Source organism: Mirounga angustirostris, unplaced genomic scaffold (assembly GCF_029215605.1).
Source record: "Mirounga angustirostris isolate CCGP_5_RB_7025 unplaced genomic scaffold, mMirAng1.0.hap1 SCAF_7, whole genome shotgun sequence".
Classification (NCBI taxonomy): Eukaryota; Metazoa; Chordata; class Mammalia; order Carnivora; family Phocidae; genus Mirounga; species Mirounga angustirostris.
In genome coordinates this window covers 124,188,683-124,209,658 of record NW_026991715.1, presented here as the reverse complement: position 1 = coordinate 124,209,658, position 20,976 = coordinate 124,188,683, and the positions used below count along the sequence as shown (strand labels likewise).

Genomic DNA, 20,976 nt, shown 5'->3' with positions numbered 1-20,976 from the left:
ACCTTCCTGTCTCCCATACGATCGTAACCTTGGAGGTAGAAATAGGGATTCTGGAAGGCACACGCTGAGGTATTATGGAGCCCCCTCACCCCTCCCTGCCCCAGACAGAGGAGTGGACAGTTCAGGCCAGGTCCTCCGTTAGACATGGCTTCAGTCCCCAACTATTGCCTCAACTTTGAACCCACAGGGTGGTAGCACTTAAGGTGATTGGGGCCACAGAAACTAGAACGCTTTTAACGGAAATGCCATGTTGACATTGGAGGGATTGAAACACTCTCTCGTGGGAATAGGAGAGAGATGGATTAAAGCAGAAACAGCTCATTCATCCTCGTCGGGGGTCATAACATTGTCTGACAATCTAGTGCTTGATTTATTGTGTCCACCATGTTTTGGAGATTCTGTGGCTCTTCATAGAGACCAAGGCGAAGTCAAATTAAAACGAAGGGTGCACTCCACTTACCCTTGAAAGCTGTTCTCCAGCTGTGCAGGGGCACCAGTGAAGAGGGGTGGGAACTGAACTGTACTTATTCGGGGCCCTGAGCGGTGGGCGTGGTCGGCACCGTCATCTCGGCCTGGCTCACGTGACGGGTCGGTTTTGTGACTCCTGTTCTGTATTCAGGGGAATGCAGCAGCGGACTCTGTGACGAAGCTTCGTGTATCAGTGGTGGCACTTGCATGGCGGTCAAAGCCGACTCCTCCATTTGCCTCTGCCCCCTTGGATTTAAAGGGCGACACTGTGAAGACGGTGAGAAAGAAGCAAGTTGATTGTGATCTCTGTCTGCGCTAATTCACGTTGATGTAATTGTTCATCAGTGTGCTTTTAGCAGGGTCCCATACATGTTTATGGGATTAAAGTTTATGCATTATTGGGAAACGTGGGAGAATCTTTTTTCTTTAAGATTGTATTTATTTATTTGAGAGAGAGAGAGAGAGAGCATGCACGAGGTGGAGGGGGTGGAGAGAGGCAGAGGGAGAAGCAGACTCCCTGTTGAGCAGGGAGCCCTACATGGGGCTCAATCCCAGGACCCTGAGATCATGACCTGAGCTGGAGTCAGATGCCTAAGTGACTGAGCCACCCAGGCATGCCCCGCACCACCCTCCCCCGCCTTTTTAAAAATCAGGTTGGAGTGTCTTTGAGTGTTGAAGTGTCAAACCAACCAAAGATATGTTCATTTTAAGATGCTCTTGGGCCAGGCTTTGGTGGGCTTCTTTTGGCCCTCAAAAAACTTTGAAAAACCTCTGTGCATATGGTCTGTATCAGACCATTTGTAGCTCATGCTCCGTAGAATATCCATCAGTTTCAGAGAAAAGGTTGGGAAAATATACACAGAATCATTAACAATGGGATGGGACAAAAGTCACCTTGTTTCTTTGTCTTTGTCCTGTTCTAGTGAATTATTCCACCTCTCAGACTGTCTGTATAGGTCTTGATACATGTATAAACCAACATGTGTGTATATACATGTAAACACAATGCATACACAAACACACACATATAATAATGGAAAATGTTAAAGACTTAAAAGATTTTGGAACACTGTGCAGAGTTGAACATGTTTTAATTTTTTACTAGTGATTCAAATTTGGACCTAAGACAGCATTCTGGGACAAATTTTTTTTTAACACTGTATAATCTCAAATCTCATTTCACCTAGAAGAGGGCCTATGAGTTCCGGTAAGCCAAAGCTGGTACCTATCATCTCATATGTTGTAGCCTGACATAATAAAGGTTGATCCTTGCTCACATGACACATCACTGCAGGCCAGTAGGGGGCTGGGGGGGTACGCCATTCAGGGGTGCAGGCTCCTGCCTTCCAGTGGCTCTGCCAGGGCCTTAGAATCCCCCACGCCCCTGCTTCGTGCATTCAGCCAACAGATGAGGAAATTCGAGGGGCCAGATCTGGGGTGCTGTATAATACTCCCACCCACATTCTACACCAGCCAACTCACTCAGGGCTGCTAGGAAATGTAGTTTCGCTCTGTACCCAGGAGGAAAAGAACGTGGCTGGTCCTGCCACAGAGGGATTTCTAATGACGTGCTTCTTTCCTCAGCTTTCACCCTGATCATTCCTCAATTCAGCAAGGCCCTGAGGTCCTATGCTGCAACCCCCTGGCCCCTGGAGCCCCAGCATTACCTCTCCTTCACGGAGTTTGAGATCACGTTTCGGCCGGACTCGGGTGACGGCGTCCTCCTCTACAGCTATGACACAGCCAGCAAAGACTTCCTGTCTATCAACATGGCGGGGGGCCACGTGGAGTTCCGCTTTGACTGTGGCTCTGGGACCGGTGTTCTCAGGTAAGGGCTGAGACCTGCAGCGGCCCGCCTCCCCCTCCCCAAAAGCTAAACAGCGGCCACTTGGGGAAAAGATGACTTTGTCCCAAGAGCTTGCACTCTTCCTGTCTTCCCTCCACAGTTACCTTTTCTGAAATGTGTCCTGGTGTTTACAGATAACATGCTTCCTTATGGCTCATGCTTTCCTCCTGGCAAGACTTCCTTTTCTCCGATAACTCCCCAGCAGGGAGCGACTCTCTGCTTCCACCTATGGCAGACGGGCTTGCTTCAGATGGGGCTACCCTGCCTTCATTTCGTTCGGTGCCGTCAGGAGAAGCGTGATGCAGTGTAATTCATCTGCGCATGCTCACAGCATCTCTCGGTGGGCGCCCAGCAAATACGTGATGACTAGTAAAGACGTATTAACAGACATTGAATGAACAGAAATGTCCTTGGTGACCTGGCTTTTAACGTTTACTCTCCTCTTGCCCTGTTTCTTTGATGGGAACCAGTTATTTCGCGAGTCTCCTACCGTTCTCCATGTAAGAGCCTGGCACTGAGTGAACCATCGCAGGGACCCGTCCCTGACCCTGATGCTCAAGAAGGCTGTGTGACGGGTGCCTGGGTGGCTCAGTTGGTTAAGCGACTGCCTTCGGCTCAGGTCATGATCCTGGAGTCCCGGGATCGAGTCCCGCATCGGGCTCCCTGCTCGGCAGGGAGTCTGCTTCTCCCTCTGACTCTCCTCCCTCTTATGCTCTCTGTCTCTCATTCTCTCTGTCTCAAGTAAATAAATAAAATCTTTAAAAAAAAAAAAAAAAAAAAAAGAAGGCTGTGTGATGAGTGGTTTCAATAGCGTGGCCGTGACTAGGTGCTTGTGAAGTGCTTGCTGGTAGCTGCAGAATTGGCCCCGGGTTGTCAAACCTGTCCTCCTGTTATCTCACTTGTACTACTAATTTATTTAGCAGATCGACTGTTCCCATCCAGTGTGTCACTATTCTGATGACTCCCTCAGAGCCTGTGGATGGTAGGGGCAGATGTTCTTATTTGTCTAGGTCTCCCTATTCTCACTATCTTGCTCCCATGGTAGTTTTTACCTTCAAGCCAGAGGGCTGCTCATCAAAGGCAGACATGCTCCTTGTTCCTACATTTGGTGAATTCTCTTTTGAAACTCACTACGATGTTTCATTCAGTGGTGCCCCGCAGCAGGAAATCAGTCGGTGGTGGTTGTCTTAAAGGAAACTGCGGGCTGCGTTCAATCGTAATTCATACTGCTGGACTGTCATTTTTAGGAAGAGCGTGCGGGAGAGATGTTACGACCATACGTCGCCCTTAACTGCTGGTCATTTTTCATGGCTGATGAGAAATGCTTACTGCATTAGGTTCCAACAATTCTTAAGAAGGACTGTTCATTTTTGTCCTGTGGCTGAATTCGTGCACATCAGTGACACTTCCTTCCTTGGGGCATGGACGAACATTTTTGTACCTCTGGTTATGCAAAAACATCCTAGGTCTCAAGACAACGTGGGTGGGTATTTAATTGATTCAATTTACATATGATTATGCAAAACAGCTAAGCAACTATTTGTCAAGTTGAGAAGGAAAGACACCTTGAATATCACCTTGTGTTTTCAAATGGCTTCCTCCTGGATACGGAGTAACCAGAAAGAGCGAGGGGAGTGTCGGGGCTCATTAGCCCTCCTCCTGGATGGATGGCCCCCCACACCCCACGTCTCCACGGAGACAGCTCCAGCTGTGGGGTCACAGACAGATAGGACCTGAGTGTCCAGCATGTCTCTCTTTCATAATTCTGTGCCTCTTTGAGACAAGAGGTGGTTTTATTTTTTTTATTTATTTTAAACGTGAGTTATTGTCTTCCTGCCTGGCAGGAAAGCGCCTGGAAAAAGGATTCTGCGTATTAGTTGTGATGAAAAGGAAGCAAGTGCTCAGAGTGTCCAAGGGGCAAAGCACCCCCTGTCCCCTCCCCTCTCCAGTGTAACCTGACAACAATGATTACTGTAGGTGTTTCAGGCGCCCCTTTGCAAGATGTTTATTTTGAAAACCATTTCAAAGACTTCCTGCTTGATTAAGAACATTCACTGAAAGCCGGAACCACAGGAAATTGTGGAATTGGCCAAATCATTTTAACTTTAGGAAAAGGATAAGGTGGTCAAGTTCATGATGAACTTGATTCAAAAATCGAGGCAACTGCAATGAGCTTGTGATGGCTGGGATCAATACCAGCATGCTGAGGAAGGCAGGTATTGACAGAGAATGACCTCGGCAGGATAAGAACGCTACCAAGGCGCTGTGACTTATCACGGAGACGGGGCTGCTTTAAGAGCGCCTCTGGTTTCTTTATTGCATATCGATTTAGCCAAGGTGATTAAATTCTAATTGCTAAGGACAAATCACAAAAACATTAGCCAGAGCAAAAAAAAAAAAATCAAGTGAGGGGGTGGAGACCTTTCGATAATTGTGCCCATTGGTATTCCTGACAGTTTTCTAAAGATGGTCCAGGATCAAAAAATAATTGGGAGGTTCAGTGAAGGCCATGAATTAGACACTGTTAGAAATACAAATGCAATAATTATACTCTTCTTGCATACCTCACTATCCAAAGTAATGTGTAAAACTCCTATTGATAACATTTAAACTTTAAGCGCTTCCACCTGGAATTAATAATTGGATTTTTAAAGTACCTTTAATCCTTTTCACAATATCAGACAATATGGAATTCCTCCCCCCTCAACATTTTATTATGAGAAATTTCAAACATATAGAAAAGTTGGAAGAATTATATAGTAAACATCCTTATACCTCCCATTTGCCATCTACAATTAATATTTTGCTATATTTGCTTTATCACATGCCTAGCTATCCTTATATCCATCCATCTATCCAACCATCCATCCATCCATCTATCCATCCATCCATCCACTCATCCATCCATCCATCAATCCATCCTATTTTTTCTGCATTTCGAAGGATGCTGCAGACATCAGTACAACAAAGAATCTGTGTTTTACACCAGAGCCCAGGTAACTCTTTTTCAAAGCTTGTGTGCAGCTGTGATCACATCTCACCCTCCTGTCACCTTTCATCTAGAAAACCAGGCTCATCTGACCCACATTTCAGGCTTGTTGGAACAAATAAATAAAATAATAATTGCAATGTTCCTACCATAAAGGGGTCCAATAGATGGAGCTCACACAGCTGTGCTTACGAAGCAGGAATGATTGTTTTCTTTGGACCGAATGAAATGAGGCATCTGAGGTTGGCATTGGTTGCATCCAGGTGGATTCATGAGCATGATCCGCAACACCAGTGATGCTTACCCACGCTTAGTTTCCTTCCTTCGACAGGAGTGAAGACCCCCTCACCCTGGGCCACTGGCACGACCTGCACGTGTCTCGCACAGCAAAGAATGGGATCTTACAAGTGGATAAGCAGAAGGTGGTGGAAGCAATGGCAGAGGTAAGCAGGGCACACGAGGAACTGGGTTACTGGTTTCTTCCCGTCCTGGCGAGAAGAGCAGCGGTGTAGTGGTTAAGTACATGGACCCCGGTGCCAGGCTGCCTCGCTTAACACCCAAGCTCCCCACTGGGCAAGTTAGCGTTTCTATTCCTGAGCTGTGAATGGGGTAATAATGGGGGAGGTCTCTTACGGTTGTTGCGAGGATTAAGTGAGCTAATACAAGTCTGGCATTTACAATATTGCCTGTCACCCCCACCCCTACCACCAATCCCTGCCTTTGTTCGAGTCAGTGTCTAATGTGGTAGGTCAGGACACGGACTTGGAGGGCAGGCCATCGGTGTGGGGGGTCACACATCTGACAAGAACACGGCTCTGACGCCAGGCTCCTGGGTTGCAGATCTAGCTCCATTACTTATCAGTAGTGTCAACTCAGATAGGTCATTTGACCAAGTTTGTGTTTTCTCATCTATAAAATGGGGATAATGGTGATGATAATGGGCCTAGTTCACAGAGTTGTGCAAATTAGAATAGCTATATATATAAAACACAACGGTACCCGGCATCCGGTTAACACTACACAGCTTGACTTATTATTAGTTAATTGAGTACTCTCGTGACCTCAGAGCACAGAATTTCTTTCTTTTTTTTTTTTTTAAAGATTTATTTATTTATTTATTTGAGACAGAGAGAATGAGAGAGAGAGCACATGAGAGGGGGGAGGGTCAGAGGGAGAAGCAGGCTCCCCGCCGAGCAGGGAGCCCGATGCGGGACTCGATCCAGGGACTCCAGGATCATGACCTGAGCCGAAGGCAGTCGCTTAACCAACTGAGCCACCCAGGCGCCCTGTATATCTCCAAATTTAAAGAGGACATTAAAGAATGTCGGTATTCTGTTAAGAAAATGGATTGGTAGAAAAAAGAAAAGGAAGAAAAGGAGACTTTTGGTGAGGAAAGAGGTATTGGGTTGAAGAAGAAAAAAGGAAGAACACACATATGTCCGGAGGCCAGCATAAGGGATGGCAGTGGTAGGAGGTCCTGTCAGAACCAAGGACCTCCTCAGGATTAGAAGAATCCCAAACTGGGTTCTGCTTCAAGAGGTGAGCACCCTTCAAACTTAGAAAATGTTCTATACGTATTTGTGGAAAGAAGGAAGGAAGGAGAGAGGGAAGGAAGGAAAACAGGGAAGGAGTCGGGGAGGGAGAGAGGGAGGAAGAAAGAAAGGGAGGGAGGGAGATGGATTTTAAAGGGAGAACAGGAATCACTTCTGGTATGAGCCAGAAAATTCTAACAGCTGAATTTAGTCCAAGATAGAAGTAGAAATTCACAACTATAGACTTGACTGTATGTTGATTTAATATAAATTCAAAAAAGCCTTGTATCTCTGTAGGCCTTAGTTACAAACATTTGTACAAAAGGAACAAAAGTTCAGAATGGGGATATTTGTAGATAGTAGGATTAAGGCCTTTGATTATAAGTAAGGAACTTTTCAGGTCATGGTATTTACCATTGGAATTCTACAGCGAAGAGACAACACAAAGGTAAAAACCATACCTCAGAATTTCTATTGCTACCATATCAGAGAATGAGAATTAAACGAGTATGGTAGAACCAGTGCTTCCCTATTGGCTTTTGGAACAGACGGAAGCTGGAGTGCAGCTCCCACCTGGAAAGCAATATAAACATGTGGGTAAAGGTGTAGCTATTCTGGGTACATGTGAGGTGGTTTTTTGTTTGTTTATTTTGAGGTAGCTCTGAGACAGGAGTGGAAGGCCCCATGCTTGATCTCAGTGAGTTGAGCCTTAATCACATCTTCCTCCAGGGGTTTCTGCTCCCCAGCTAGCTGCCCATACCACGTTCAAAGGCATGGCTGACCCTTTTGGTTATAGAGCAATGATATTAAGAATAGTGGTCTTAGAGCTTAGAGATGGGTGGGGTTAGCGAACACTTCTGGGGGTTAACCCAGGACGTCAGCTCCTAAGTGTCCACACTAAAGCCAAACTGAACTTTGGGTTGCTCAGCTGAGAAATACCAACAGCCCAGGGTTGAGTCTAAGCCAGACTTAAAGAAGGGATGTGCTTCTGAGGGCTCCAGAAAACCCTAACCAGTGGCTTTGCTCAGATTTTCCATCCACTTCCAGCTAAATAGAAGTGGCAGATCTAGACACGAAGCCTCATTTTGGTGGGGTCTATTCGCTTTTCTCTTGCGGTTCCCCGTGGGTGGGGCAGCTGTGGGCCTGCCTCTGGTCAACAGGAGGTAGGTGGGGGAGGATTCTGATGAGCAACCAAAAGGAAGCAGAGCTCACCCCAGGAGGCCGGGTCCCGTTCCCTGGATACAACTATAACTCAAAGGTTTTTCAAAACAGCCTATTTCTCTGAAATCCCTGTGACCCTGCAGCCTTCCTTCTTTCCTCTTATTAGCCGATTTGAACTTTTGGGTAAGAGCTAAGACGTGACCGTGATGGGTGCCTGTGGGGGTGTGGTGACAGCCGCTGCCTGGGGCAGTATTCCAGGCAGCCCTAGAATTCCTGAAAGCCCTTTCGCTTCTTTGATGAGCACCGCCCCCCCCCCCCCACCCCTGGCCAGTTAAATAAGGACTCTGGAAGCTGCCCAAAGGTTATTGACAGAAGGCGGTGCTGTCTATATTCCAGTTGAGGCCTCCCTGCCGTTACCTGGCTGGACCTGGACACTGTGAGCATCCCCTGAGATGGTGCACCTTCCCCTCTGCCCTCCCTGTCTCCCCTTCCCTACTCTGACCTGAGCCACATCCATTCTCCTCCCTCTGGCCTGTGATCTGCCTAAAACACAGATAGGACTATTTTCTCTCTGCGTAAAGCTCACTGCTTTTTGGGTACAGGGTAAATTTCTATGCGTGCAGGATCTGGTCCCTCCTTGCCTCTGCCCTATGCCTACTATTTCCCCTCAAGCCCTGACTTTGGCCAGTTTCTACAATTCTGACTCTTCCTCGACCACCTCCCCAACTCTCTGGGTCTAGGGTAGGATATGGGACACCTCCCGCCCATGTGCATCCAGAGTCCCCTGAACAGTCCTTGCTGAGCTAATCCCACCTGCCCGTGTAAGCCTCTGGAGGCCAGGAACCAGGTCTTCCTTATTTCCTGTTGTTTGTGCAGCATTTAGTGCCTGGGACACAGTAGTGCCCAATAATATTGGTTAAATTAATGACTAAATGCTGCTACTATCTATATTTCTTTTTACCATGAATAAGAGGAGACCTGACTTACATTACCTAAAGAGTATTCATCACAGAGATCTCAAATTTCAATGTATCTCTAATTGTTAGAACATTTTAACTTTTTGCTTACAGCTCACATCTGAAGGAGTTTAAACCTTAAATATTACACACAGCTTAATGCCTAGCCCACGCATGAGAGTTTAGGCTGTTGAAATAACCAGTAAGAGGGAAACCTCTGGGAGTTAACATGGGAAGTTTTCTCAGAATTCGGAAAATAGAAGAATTTCTCTACCCTTTGTAGTTGTTAAGGAATGCCTCCCACCCACCACGCCTTCCTTTTCTCTTGGCCTAAAGAGGTTCTATCTTTACCACTGCCTAATATAACAATAGCTGGTCAGACAGGAATGCTGCTTATGCATCCAACTGTGGGCAAAGTGCTAAGTAAGCAGGATCTCAGCCTCCAAGAGAGGCTAGACTGTGCCAACGTCAATCACAAACAGCTCCAAAATAGCAGCAGCTACAATAAGGGCTTATTTCTCACTTACATGTCCATCCGTGGTCAGGTGCAGCTTTTTAAAAAAATATATATATTGTTTATTTATTTGGGGGGTGGGCAGAGGGAAAGAAATCTCAAGCAGACTTCCTGCTGAGTGTGGAGCCCGACGCAGGACTTGATCGCATCACCCTGGGATCATGACCTGAGCCAAAACCAAGAGTCAGATGCTTAACCGACTGAGCCATCCAGGCGCCCCTGGTCAGGTGCAGCTTGAATCTGACACCCAGGCTGAGAGTCCACCATGAGCCCCCCTTTCTGGCTCTGAAAGCTTCTGTGCAGAAATGATTCATTTCTCTTCTGCCCGTGTTTTATTGACTGAAGCCAGTTACCTGGCCCCACTCAAGATCAATAGATTGGAGCTGATCTTCCTGCAGGGAGAGGGGTGCTTCTGGAGAAGTGCTGAATACTGGTGGGCAGTCATGCAGTCTACCACATGCACTATGACACCCTTCTGCGGTAGATATTAGGGTTCCCATTTTGTAGATGGTAAAACAGAGTCTCAGAGAGGTTACTACACTTACAGACATTCAAACAGGGGGTAAGTGGCAATGCAAACCAATGTGGAAGTCCCCCCAGCCTTTTGGGGTGGATCCCCAGGGTACCAGGTCTACCAGTTGGTAGTCTTGACTATCTTTTCTGAAGCTATACCGTGTTTCGTGTCTACTCTTTTGGCAGGGAGGCTTCACGCAGATTAAGTGCAACACGGACATTTTTATTGGTGGAGTCCCGAATTATGATGATGTGAAGAAGAACTCGGGCATCCTGAAGCCGTTTAGTGGGAGCATCCAGAAGGTACCAGCTTTATTTGTGCATGTTTGTTGTGTGACCTTGTCTACAGATGATGGAATCGAGAACTATGATCGGTATAATCCCATGCCTCCAAAAAAGAAGCTTGGAGAAAGTTTTAAGGTTTTCTTTCTTAAGGCTAGCAACAGAGCTTTCCAACCCTACTTTCTTATAACTTCTACCCCAGGGCCTCTGTCCAGCAGACATTCCATGAATGCAACTCAATGAAGATGAATCTACAGCCAATCCACCAAAGGATCCAGGCGGTGCTGAGGGAGGGAACAGGCATCAGGTGGCTGCAATGCTTCTACCAAAGGGAAGGAGGCGAATGGAGTCTCCTAGCAACTCTTGGCTCTGTGCTTCTCTTTGGGGTTACTATGCAGTTGGCTCAAGTCAAGAGCCAACCCCCATCCCCACTTCCACCCCCATTGCCACTTGTTTTTTTTGTTTTTTTTGTTTTTTTTTTTAAAGATTTTATTTATTTATTTGAGAGAGAGAATGAGACAGAGAGAGAGAGGATCAGAGGGAGAAGCAGACTCCCCGCCGAGCAGGGAGCCCGATGCGGGACTCGATCCTGGGACTCCAGGATCATGACCTGAGCTGAAGGCAGTCGCTTAACCAACTGAGCCACCCAGGCGCCCCAAGTTAGCAGTTGTTGTTCATCAATCACGTAACCAAGCTCTTACTTGATGATGTAAGGTGCTCTTACAAGAGCATAGATGAAGAAGTCCTTCTGTAGAAGGTTCAGAAAAAAATCCTTCAGCTAGTTAAAGATACAGGGCACTGACCGCACTCCTATTTGTCTGTTATTCCTTCTCTTGGGGCTGCCCATGACCTCTCTGGTTATGATAACATGTTTTGTCTGTAACAGACAGGCAGGCTGACTCACCAAACCAGATTCCCAGGACTGCCAAGCCCTGGGAGAAAAAGGATTTGAAGAAAAGCATATTCGATTCCTGGATATTAGCTTCCTCCTGTTTTCCTTTAGCAACCGATGGTGGGCGGTGGGCCACTGATCCTTTCTAGCCTTGGCATGAAGCATGAGGGAGCGTAAAATGAAGGAGGCCAGTGAAAGGTGGTCCTATCGTGATTTACACATCCGGGCACTCGGAAGGGCCCCATGGGGCCCTGTCCTTCTTCTCTTGTATCCCCGTATGGGTCCCACGAAAGGGATCCAGGCAATACTTGCTGACCCTGATGTGTTTCCCTGTGTTGCTGAACAGCGATGTCAGTGACACCTCAGCTCAGCCCATGGTCCCCCATCAGCGCGGTTGGCCTTGTTTAATCGTGTGTTAGAAGTTCTCACTTAGAAAGCAAGCTGAGATGCTAAGTGGCCTCACTCTCTGTCCCCACCCTTGTCAGGCTTTGCCCCTCCCCCTTTCACACAGCACACATAACCCTTTCCTCCTCACCTCCTGGGAAGGCCACCCTCCCCTCCCAGGGGCTGAGTCATTGGCTGTGCCATGTCCTGTGGTGGAGGGTAGCATTTTGGCTTGTCTCAAATACGTATGACTCAGTTTCACACTCTTTCACTTGGAGTATGAAAAGGGGACAAGTAAAGAAGGATTCTGGCTACTTTCTCGCAGTTTGTAAGATTCAAAACTGGGGGAAAAAAGTGTTCTCCCAACTCTCCCGACACCCTCCAAGGACTAGGCAAGCTTGTGGAACCATGCATTAGTGGCAGGAAAGACCACAGCTAACCTCTTAGAAGCCCCTGCAGGGCAGAGGTCTTTCTGAGAGGTGTTCTGTCCCCAGGTTCTGCAAAGCCTGCATGACACTGAAACACCCACACAGCTCAAAATAAACACACTCTCCAAGTCAAGGGCTGAAAACATTGGCTCCATTTACCTGGGGCTGGAAAGCCCAGTAACCTCTCCCTATAATTCATCATTTTTGCTAGAGCCCCACTGCAGGGAAAGGGGGGTGAAGGCAAAGGAGCTCTCTTGCCGGTGAATTTGCATGGCAGTACTAAGAAGGTGATCTGAGTTTTTTTCTTTTTTTTCTTTTTCAATGGTGGGGAAGGGGATGTGGAGAGGAAGGGAATTCAAGAGTGTCAGGGAGGGAGGGTAGAGGAGTGGGTGGGACAATTGGGGAATCCCAGCTGATGGAGCTGTAGACTCCCTGGAGACCACTGGCCAGAGGAACACAGCAATACAGGGAGAAGCTTCTCCCAGCCCCACCGCCACCAGGAGCCATCAGTCCCCCTTTGATTCCTGCCTGTTTTGTATTCTTTCCTCCTTGGTTTTACAGCAGCACCTTTCAACCTTGGCTGCATCTTAGAATCACTTGGAAAGCTTTTAAAAGTGACTGCTGACTGGATCCCACCGTCAGAGATGCTGATCCAATTGCCCTGCGTGGGACCCGGGCATCGGTACATTTCTTAAAGTTCCCCAGGAGATTCTAACAGGCAGCCAGGTTGAGAACCCTCATTTCGTATTTATTGGGACTTCTTTATGACCTCCTGGAATCTTCCAGAGCCAGGGGATGCTTTCCTCTCTGCAGATTCTCCCAAGGGCCACAGGTAGTCACTCGGTTCCTGCATCGCTTTTACAAGGCGATAAAAACCGGAACTGGACACTTGCTCTTTTATGCAAGCTCCCTCAGCACGCGTCGTGCAGGTGCGGGTGCCGAGGGAGGCTTTAGCAGACTGCAAAGATGTGTTCCGAGCGCCTGAACGTCTTGACGCTCTGCCCCCCGCAGATCATCCTGAACGACCGCACCATCCACATGAAGCACGACTTCACGCGGGGCGTGAACGTGGAGAACGCAGCCCACCCCTGCGTGGCGGGGCCCTGCGCGCACGGGGGCAGCTGCCGGCCCAGGAAGGAGGGCTACGAGTGCGACTGCCCCCTGGGCTTCGAGGGGCTGCACTGCCAGAAAGGTAGGCGCTGTGCGGGGGGGGGGGGGGGGGGGGGGGGGGGGGTTGTCTCCGGGAGCACAGGGGACAGACTCCTCCGGGAGGGGCTGGGAACCCCAGGTCAGCCATATGCGTTGTTTGGGGCAATGAGTTCAGGAGCGTATTAGATGGCATGTCACATGGTTAATCATTCTATTAAAGAAGAATTACAGCGCCGAAGTACCTCCGTAACAGTGGGGCGTCTTCCCTGAGAATCCCCTGATGGTCTAGCAGCCGAAAGGTTAAATCATAGTGTAGGGGGGTTTCTGCGCGACCCCTGCCTCTGAGCCATGCCCAGAGCCTATCCTGATAGGTGGGTGCCTGGGCTTTATAGCTGATAACTATGTTGACCCGTACCTGCGAAGGCAGTAAGGAGAAATCTGAGAAATCTTGCCCAATACAGAAAAATATAAATTCTACTAAAGTATAAGTAACCTTCTGAAAGTGTTATTTTTCATGCTGTTTTCTCTGTGCCTGGGTTTCCTCATCAGTAAAATGCGAATAATGATGCAATAGCGTCTGGCACAGAGGGTGGTAGCCTAGATTAAATGAGGCGATGCATATTCCTGAGGAGAAGGCCTATTAAGTACTCAGCCAGTACTCACCGTTATTGTTGCTGGTGAGAAGAAGAAAATCCACTGCACCTGCTGTGAGCTACTCAGCTTCCAGCCTGTCCTTGTCTGAAAGCTAGAGCAGGTCACAGGCCTTGAGTCCCTACTGGATGGAACTTTCCACACCTGCCCTAGGGAGGCAGAGGCCACGGACCTGGTGTCTGGAAGAGGCCTCCCAGGATATGGTCATCATGTTGGGCCATTGGCTCTTGTTGTTTCAAGTATCAGTATGGCTTCACCAGCCTGGGAACTAAAAAAAGGCATCAGGCCAAACTAAAAAAAAAAGAGGCATCAGGTCAAAGGAAATAAGGCAGTGAGCCTAAGTGAAGGGATGTGTTCTCTCTCTTTCCCGTCTGTTTCCAGGCTCCCGAACTTTATCAGAATGAGGGCTTAGGAGAAGATGGTCAGTTACAGGTAGATGCTGCGGGGTATGGAATAGTAGGAGAAGTTGTTTTGCAGCAGTCTTGGGAAGTATGAATGCTAATTTGCTGGTTGGAAGCCTGCGTAGTATTCTGTTTCAATGAATTTTGAAAACTGCATGGCAAATTATAAGAAATATGTTTATTAACGTAGCTCACCCTAGGGATGAACCTCCGAAGAAGAGTGATGGATCCATTTCTGAAAGATCCTGATTATAATTCTAACAAGCAAATTGTTGTTTGGCTAATAGCGTGTACTTGCAGAGATTTAGTTCAAGAGTCGCCCATTCATTCGGAAAATTGAGTTTGGATTTTACACATTAGTGTTTGAGTTTCCTGGGTCTCCAACTTTACCACAGGCAATTCAGGTTTGCTCCTGCCTCAAAAGCTCACCTTAATGGTCAATATATAAAGCCCAAGGCTTAAATGAACGTTTAGCTTTGAGAATTAGAGGAGGAAGGACAGGATAATTTGTGATCTTGTTAACCCTCGTTTTCTGCTTCAGAACATTAGCCGTAACAGATATAAAGTGCTCACATTTATAGCTCCATAACTGTGCGTTCAGGTTCAGTGAGAAGCAAGTCTCAGCAGCTTGAAGAGTCAGAGCTCCAGGGAGGGCCTGGGCCTCCTGGCAAGATCCAAGGGAATGGACAGTGGCGGGGGGATCTGGGGGGCGTTTAGGCCTCTTTTTCTGGAACATGCTAGGCTCAAGCCCAGAGTAAAACCCAGGCCGACTATCAGCTCCCCTTGTGTTGTATCAGTATTTCCTTATGCTTTGAAATAAAGGTAGTGCTTCTGCCCTAAAGGCAGTTGTTACCCCTCTAGGAAGGCTTCCGTAGGGGGGGCGTGGCCCGTAGCAAGTCATTTCTTCTCCTGTTTATGGCTTGATGGCATTAATGGGAGACTGGGCGCAAGTTAGGGCCATTAAGGACAATTTTTTCCAGGCCCCAACGGGCACGCGGTGGCATGCAGTTGTCACAAGGACTGCTGTAATATCGGGGTGAGCCTCTAGTCCCGAGTGAGGATTGGAAAGAGAAGGGAGAGAGGTGGGCAGCTACACTATTCCACAGAAACACAGAAGAACATTCTAAAACTTTGGTTAGATACTTGGTGGGAGAGACCAAGAATGTTCAGAAGCCATCCTTGGTTGTCAGGATGAATCCTGATAGGTAGACAGGAGACAGTCTTGTCTCATCCAGCAAGGTGATGCGTAGCTTCCTATATTTAAAAGTTTGGATTTTTTTTTCTCCCTGATAACCAGATCATCTTTCAAAAGCAAGAACCTACTCTTAGTGTCCCCTCCGGAAGCTAAAGCAGTCCTTTTACATTGAGCAGCCCACACTGCTGAAGTCACCAGCTCCAGGCCTCATTCAATCCATATCACCTTCTCCACCAGCAGTTTAGCTTTGGGGGTCCCTGGTGAGTCTGGTTTTCTCTAACCTGGTCAGGGAGTTTGTGGCACGCAGGTGATTTCCACTAGGGCCCTCGTTGGGAGATTGGCACCTCTTCTCGCCTCTTGGTGGCACAGGAGGGTTGGAACCAGAAACTCTGGCCTATCCTGGAATGGTCTAGACACCCAGACCATCACAGTGGTTTAAGGACCTCCCCTTTTGTCCCTGCAAGGCTGAGCCCGGACAGAAGTGGGCATCGAGCTCGCACTGAGCTCCTCACTGCTCCCGGGGCACTGGGGGCTCCCTATTGCGGTAGCAGCTATGGAGAACCGAACCTCCCCGCCCCAACCTGGGGAACCCACCAGGCCAGGAGAAGCCAGTTCTCCTAAGTCTAACTGCAGATGCCTACGGAAATCATAAGGCCTGACTTCGGTGGTCCCCTGACCTCCCGTTTAGGGGCTCTCACTCTTAGGTGCCTTCTGCTACCTTAAATCTAGGCACCCTATGGAGCACCCCAATACTGAGACCCCCTTCTCCTCTCCCCAGAGGGGTGTTACCAGGGCGTTTCCCTCCTCGGAAAAGGTACGCCCCATCCCTAGAAATTTCTTTTCGCTTTCGCTCTACTCTCATCCAAATTTACCCATCTTGCATCCGGTCCCTCAGAGTTCTTGTATCTAAGTAAGTTACTAGTAAGTTAAAGCAGAATTTCACGAAGCTCATGTACAAAAGTAGGTTCTAAGAAATACTAATGGCTGGTTTGAGCACACATGCAAAGACAGACAACATACGTTCACAGACACAAAATGGGTGTGGGGGTCTGTGGTCAGGTAAGCTTGGGTAATCCTGAGTAACCCCAGTTTAAACAGCTCTCTCTTCTGGGGGACTTCTTGGCGCCTTGGCTATGATCTGAGTGTCCCAAGACGAGGATAGAGGATGCAGCTGTCTCCCAGGGCTTCTCCCAGCCAATAGCGCGCAGGCCATTTGGGAAAGAACTCTGAGCCCTGGTCCTCCCTTCCCTTCCCTGCATTACTGACAAGTTTGGACTCGGAGCGTGCAGGACCCGTCAGGCCGCTAGATGGGGGTGTTTCTCTGTGGAGGAGAGCTGCTCCGCGCTTAAAACCGACAGCGAGCCGGCCTTGGGCACACGGTTCTCAGTCCTGCAGAATCCGGTCTTGCCTCATCATCGACACCTTGCACACCTTCCACAAACACAACATTTTGAACATTTTCTATAGTATTTAGTCAATTCACAGCACCTTGGGAGATCTGATTTAGATGATGTTACTTTTTCTGGTCCCAGCGTGTGAAAAAACAGCTTCAGTAAACGTAGGCCGTAATTTAAGAAAACTCAGTATATAAAAACACAAATGAATACAGCATATTCCTTATGCAGACTACAGGGACTGTTTCTTCCTTAGCATGTTGTATCATTCAACAGTGGAACAATGTGGGTGTGTTCAGCCTGGATGTTGATCTTGAGAGAGTTGAAGGCTGGTCCTGGAAAGGTATTTGGTGGTTGTTACTCCGGCTACCGAGGCAGCATCATGGAACCAAGAATCCTGGACCAAGTAGAACTGTCCAACAAGGGAGGGTACTACCCTATGGATGAAGGAGCTGCTTGGGCCCGGTGGCCATCCAGCAGGATGCTGTTGGGAAAGTCAGGTTACAGCCCCCCCGCCCAGGTCCTTCTTTCTCTGGGGTCCTTTGACTCTAAGAACGAGCCAGCGCTCCATCAGCTCCTTATAGTCTGTTGGGAATTTCAAGTCCCTCAGGTGGAAAATTTGCTTTCCCTGGCTTGGAGGCTGCTATTCACTGGGGTATTTTTTTGTGTCGGCAGATTGGCACAGTCTTTTAGGTATAAATGTGAAGACGTGACAAAAACACTTTTTGATTAGTGCCTTTGCCGCAGAAGAAAAGATGATGTAGAAAAAATTGGGTTAGGATAAAATATCATCACGTTTACAATATTTAAATAAACTACAAAGGGCCGGAAAGGGCTAGATGGTCACTTCCAGCTCTAATGTTCTAGTACAGAGTTCATATTTATCCATAGATACTGCCTGCAGTTTGTATATTTTCACCATTTTATATTCAGTCGGGTCCTTTCTGGAGCCTTCCCCCGCCCTTTGTTAATCGCAGAATGAGCAGGGCTCTGGAATCTTGCAGAGGGCCGGTGGGGTGGGAATTGGGGGGATATTTTTCCACTACAGAGAAAAAAGAGGCAGCTGGCTGGCTTATCATTCCTCTTTCACGCATAGCCTAGAGGCAAGAAAAGTAATAATCATTGACAAGGTAAGTAACTGTTCAGCAAAGCACTGTTTCTCCAGGTTTAGAATAAATGGGGATTGTTAGTTCAAGGTCAGGGGAGCCTCAGAAGTGTCAGACAACGGACACATCCCTTCTCTGTCCGCCCCCACCCCACCCCCACTATGCAGTGGAGACTTAGGGAGGGGAGTTGGTGCTAAGTGTGCTGAGAGAGATTCCAGCCATCCCTGTGGGATTCCTATTCCCATTCCCCTGAGAGGACCGGCTGGGCCCTCTCAGGGCTTTATGGGGGAAACAAGGCTGGTTTCCGGTGACCTGTGGAATTCCGACTTCCCCTCTTCTGTTCCATGCTGGCGGCTGGCAGAGTGCGAGAACCACTGCCTCAATAGTAAGTACAGGACGTTCCAGGTGACACTGCGAAAGCGCTCTGGGCTCCTGCCAGGGAGGGCACCCCGTGCAGGCCAAGCGCTTGCAGAGGGGAACGGGGTAAGTGGTGGGGGACTCGGCCACTCTACCGGGGAGGAGGCGGGAATCCTCCCTCTAGAGCCACCAGCCCTGAGATGGCGCTCGCCTCCCACCTGGAGCTCGGGAAGCGCCTGAGCCCGGCTTGGCAGGCAGCTGGGCCCGGCTCACACAGACCCCGCAGAGGCTCTCTGTGTGCCTCGCTGACGTGTGACAAGCACATCCTACCATTTCAAGGAGTCCAGGGGAACAGGCCCACGCCCATGGCCAGTAACAGCAGGGCCTGCGCCTCTCACCCTGGGGGTGAGCCAAACCCAGTGGGGGAGCCTTGGCTATGTTTAGCTCTGGGAACCGCCACTCTGACAGCTTGGATATCCTCTCCTTTTCCCTCCTGGGCACTCCTATCCTGAAGTTAGGGGCCTGCATCCCACCTACAAGCCCCCTTTTCCCTCTTCTTCTCTCCCCCTCTCATTTCGACTTCTACTCCTCTGGCTCCTTCCCTCCCTGCCTTGCTTCCCCACCCCCGCTCCTTCCCCCACCTGAAGGCTGCCCAGGCACCTGGCTCTCCCTTCCTTACTTGGCAGCTTCTTTTCTCCTTTCCCCTCTCTCTCCTTCCTCCCATTCATTCTTCTCCTCAGCTCCTGCTATTTTGCATCTCACTCTTTTTACCTCTCTCTACTTCCCTTCCTTTTCCTCCCCTCTTCCTCTTACCCTCTTTAACCAGAAGGGAGAGAGGCTGGTGGGGTGGCCAGAATTGGAAGCTACAGTCATGCTCCCCTACCTGATTTGCGGGGAGGGAACCTGCCAAGACCCCCAGCGGATGCCTGAAACCACAGACAGTACGGAGTCCTATATATTCCATGTTTCTTCCTGGACGTGCTTACCTACGATCAGTCTAAATTGGGCACAGTAAGAGATTAACAACAACTGATGATGAAATAGAACACTTGTAACAACATATGGAATCTAAGTTATGTCACTGGGGTCTCTCTCTCTCAAAATATCTTACTGGACCGTCCTCACCCTTCTGGTGATGTTGTGAGATGGAATGCCTGTTAGGTGGGATGAACAGTGACACAGGCATGGTGACTTTCTGTTGACTTTCTGACGATAGGAGGATCATCTGCCTCTGGACCACGGCTGACCACAAGTAACTGAAAGCGTGGCTAGCAAGCCCACGAATAGGTGGGGGCTGCTGCACTGGATAGAGCCTTTCTTGGTTCCAGTAGGCCCCCCTGGGATGGCAGCCCCCTGATCGGAGCTGAGACGTGTCAGCACTAAAGCAATTTCTTCAGAGTTACCTCCGAAATTATTAAAGTTCCATTTCTCTTTCTTTGCTTTCTATCCCCCACCCTGCCACCAGCACCATCATTCTAGAATTTTCCTTCCTCTTCAGGTTGACTACATCTTAACAGACTAAGGCAAAGCTTTAAGCTAAAGGCACCCAGTTCTTAGGCTAGATGAGTTTGGGAGCTTTTCAAGGGACAAAAGTGGTTGAGAGAAATCCCTTCCTTCCTTCTTCCCTCCCTCCCTCCCTCCCTCCTTCCTTTCCTCCTTACCTCCTTCCTTCCTTTTTTTAATTTTTTTTTTTTTTTTGAAAACATTGTGGGAACCTGCTGTGGGTGACCTGCCAACAAAGGAAGTTATCCTTGGGACTCAATGTCACTGGGTTTGGGGGTTTGCTGTTACCTCTCTCTCTCCTTCCCTCTCTGTCTCTCTCTTTCTCTTTTCATAATTAGAAGTTAAGTTTAAACTCTCCTACTGTTCATAGTATCAGATAATTATACATTTTCTCCCCTGGGTGTAGAGTCAGCTCAGTGTCTTCTTTGCCTCAACCACATAATTTTGTGAAACTCTAACTGGTTTTATAAGCTGATTTATTCTCTCTCGTTTTGCACATTTCTTTGAAAATGAGATTCATTCTATCTTAATTTCCTTCAACGGTCACTTCTATGTCTTTCTAAAGAGGAGAAAGATGTTGCTGTGTGAAAAGGGTGATTCCTTAGGAAAACAAGGGGATGAGACATTAGGAAGAAGGAAATACACTTCTAAGATACTGGAAAGTCAAACATGGGCTGAGGGCCAGAATTAAGGAGAGCCCTTCTGGTTTATGGTCTTATGCTCTCTTTGCTGTGTGATCTTGGGCAAATCCTTGATGGTTCCTGTGCATTGTCTTCCTCTTCTGTAAAATGGGAATAACCAGCCCTCCTCCATACTCCCTGCTACTCCATGAGAATATGGTGAAGATCCTGTAAAACATGACGCTGGAAGGTGATTAGTAAAAAAAAACGAGCCAAAGCCTTATCCCGCCTACTTCACCAATCTCTTGAGGTCATGGCTGAAGAAGTAGGAGTCCTGGGGCAGATTGGCTTCAGATCATGAAATCCTGGTGGGCTTTGTTTGGGGATTGTTTTCTCTGCCTCCCTTGGAGAATATCTAGGGTTATCCCCAGCTGTTCCCCACATGGCCCACGACCTGCTCTTTGGCTTCCAAGAATAATTGGGCACAGTTCAAGTTTCAACATACTGCAAAGACTTCTCAGGAGTGCTGAGGCCAATAACAGTGACAGCCAGCCCCAGGGAGGCGACCACAGGGAGACACCAACCCCAGGCCATGACAGGCAGCTCCCAACCTGGCCAAGTGTGTGTGCAGACAA

At 48.3% G+C, this 20,976-nt stretch overlaps 1 protein-coding gene across 4 annotated transcripts in view; it reads left to right on the top strand.

The window, feature by feature from the left end:
* The window catches only part of EGFLAM (EGF like, fibronectin type III and laminin G domains), a 175,447-nt gene that overhangs the window by 140,377 nt on the left and 14,094 nt on the right, over positions 1–20,976 (top strand). For 2 of the 4 annotated variants that reach the window (XM_045862075.3, XM_054504394.2), the window contains exons 14-19: positions 620–745; positions 2,053–2,296; positions 5,635–5,746; positions 10,166–10,282; positions 12,977–13,157; positions 18,223–18,246. In XM_045862075.3, coding sequence (XP_045718031.1) covers positions 620–745; positions 2,053–2,296; positions 5,635–5,746; positions 10,166–10,282; positions 12,977–13,157; positions 18,223–18,246 — 804 coding nt within the window. The other 2 variants (XM_045862085.3, XM_045862095.3) reach the window with 2 other exon arrangements.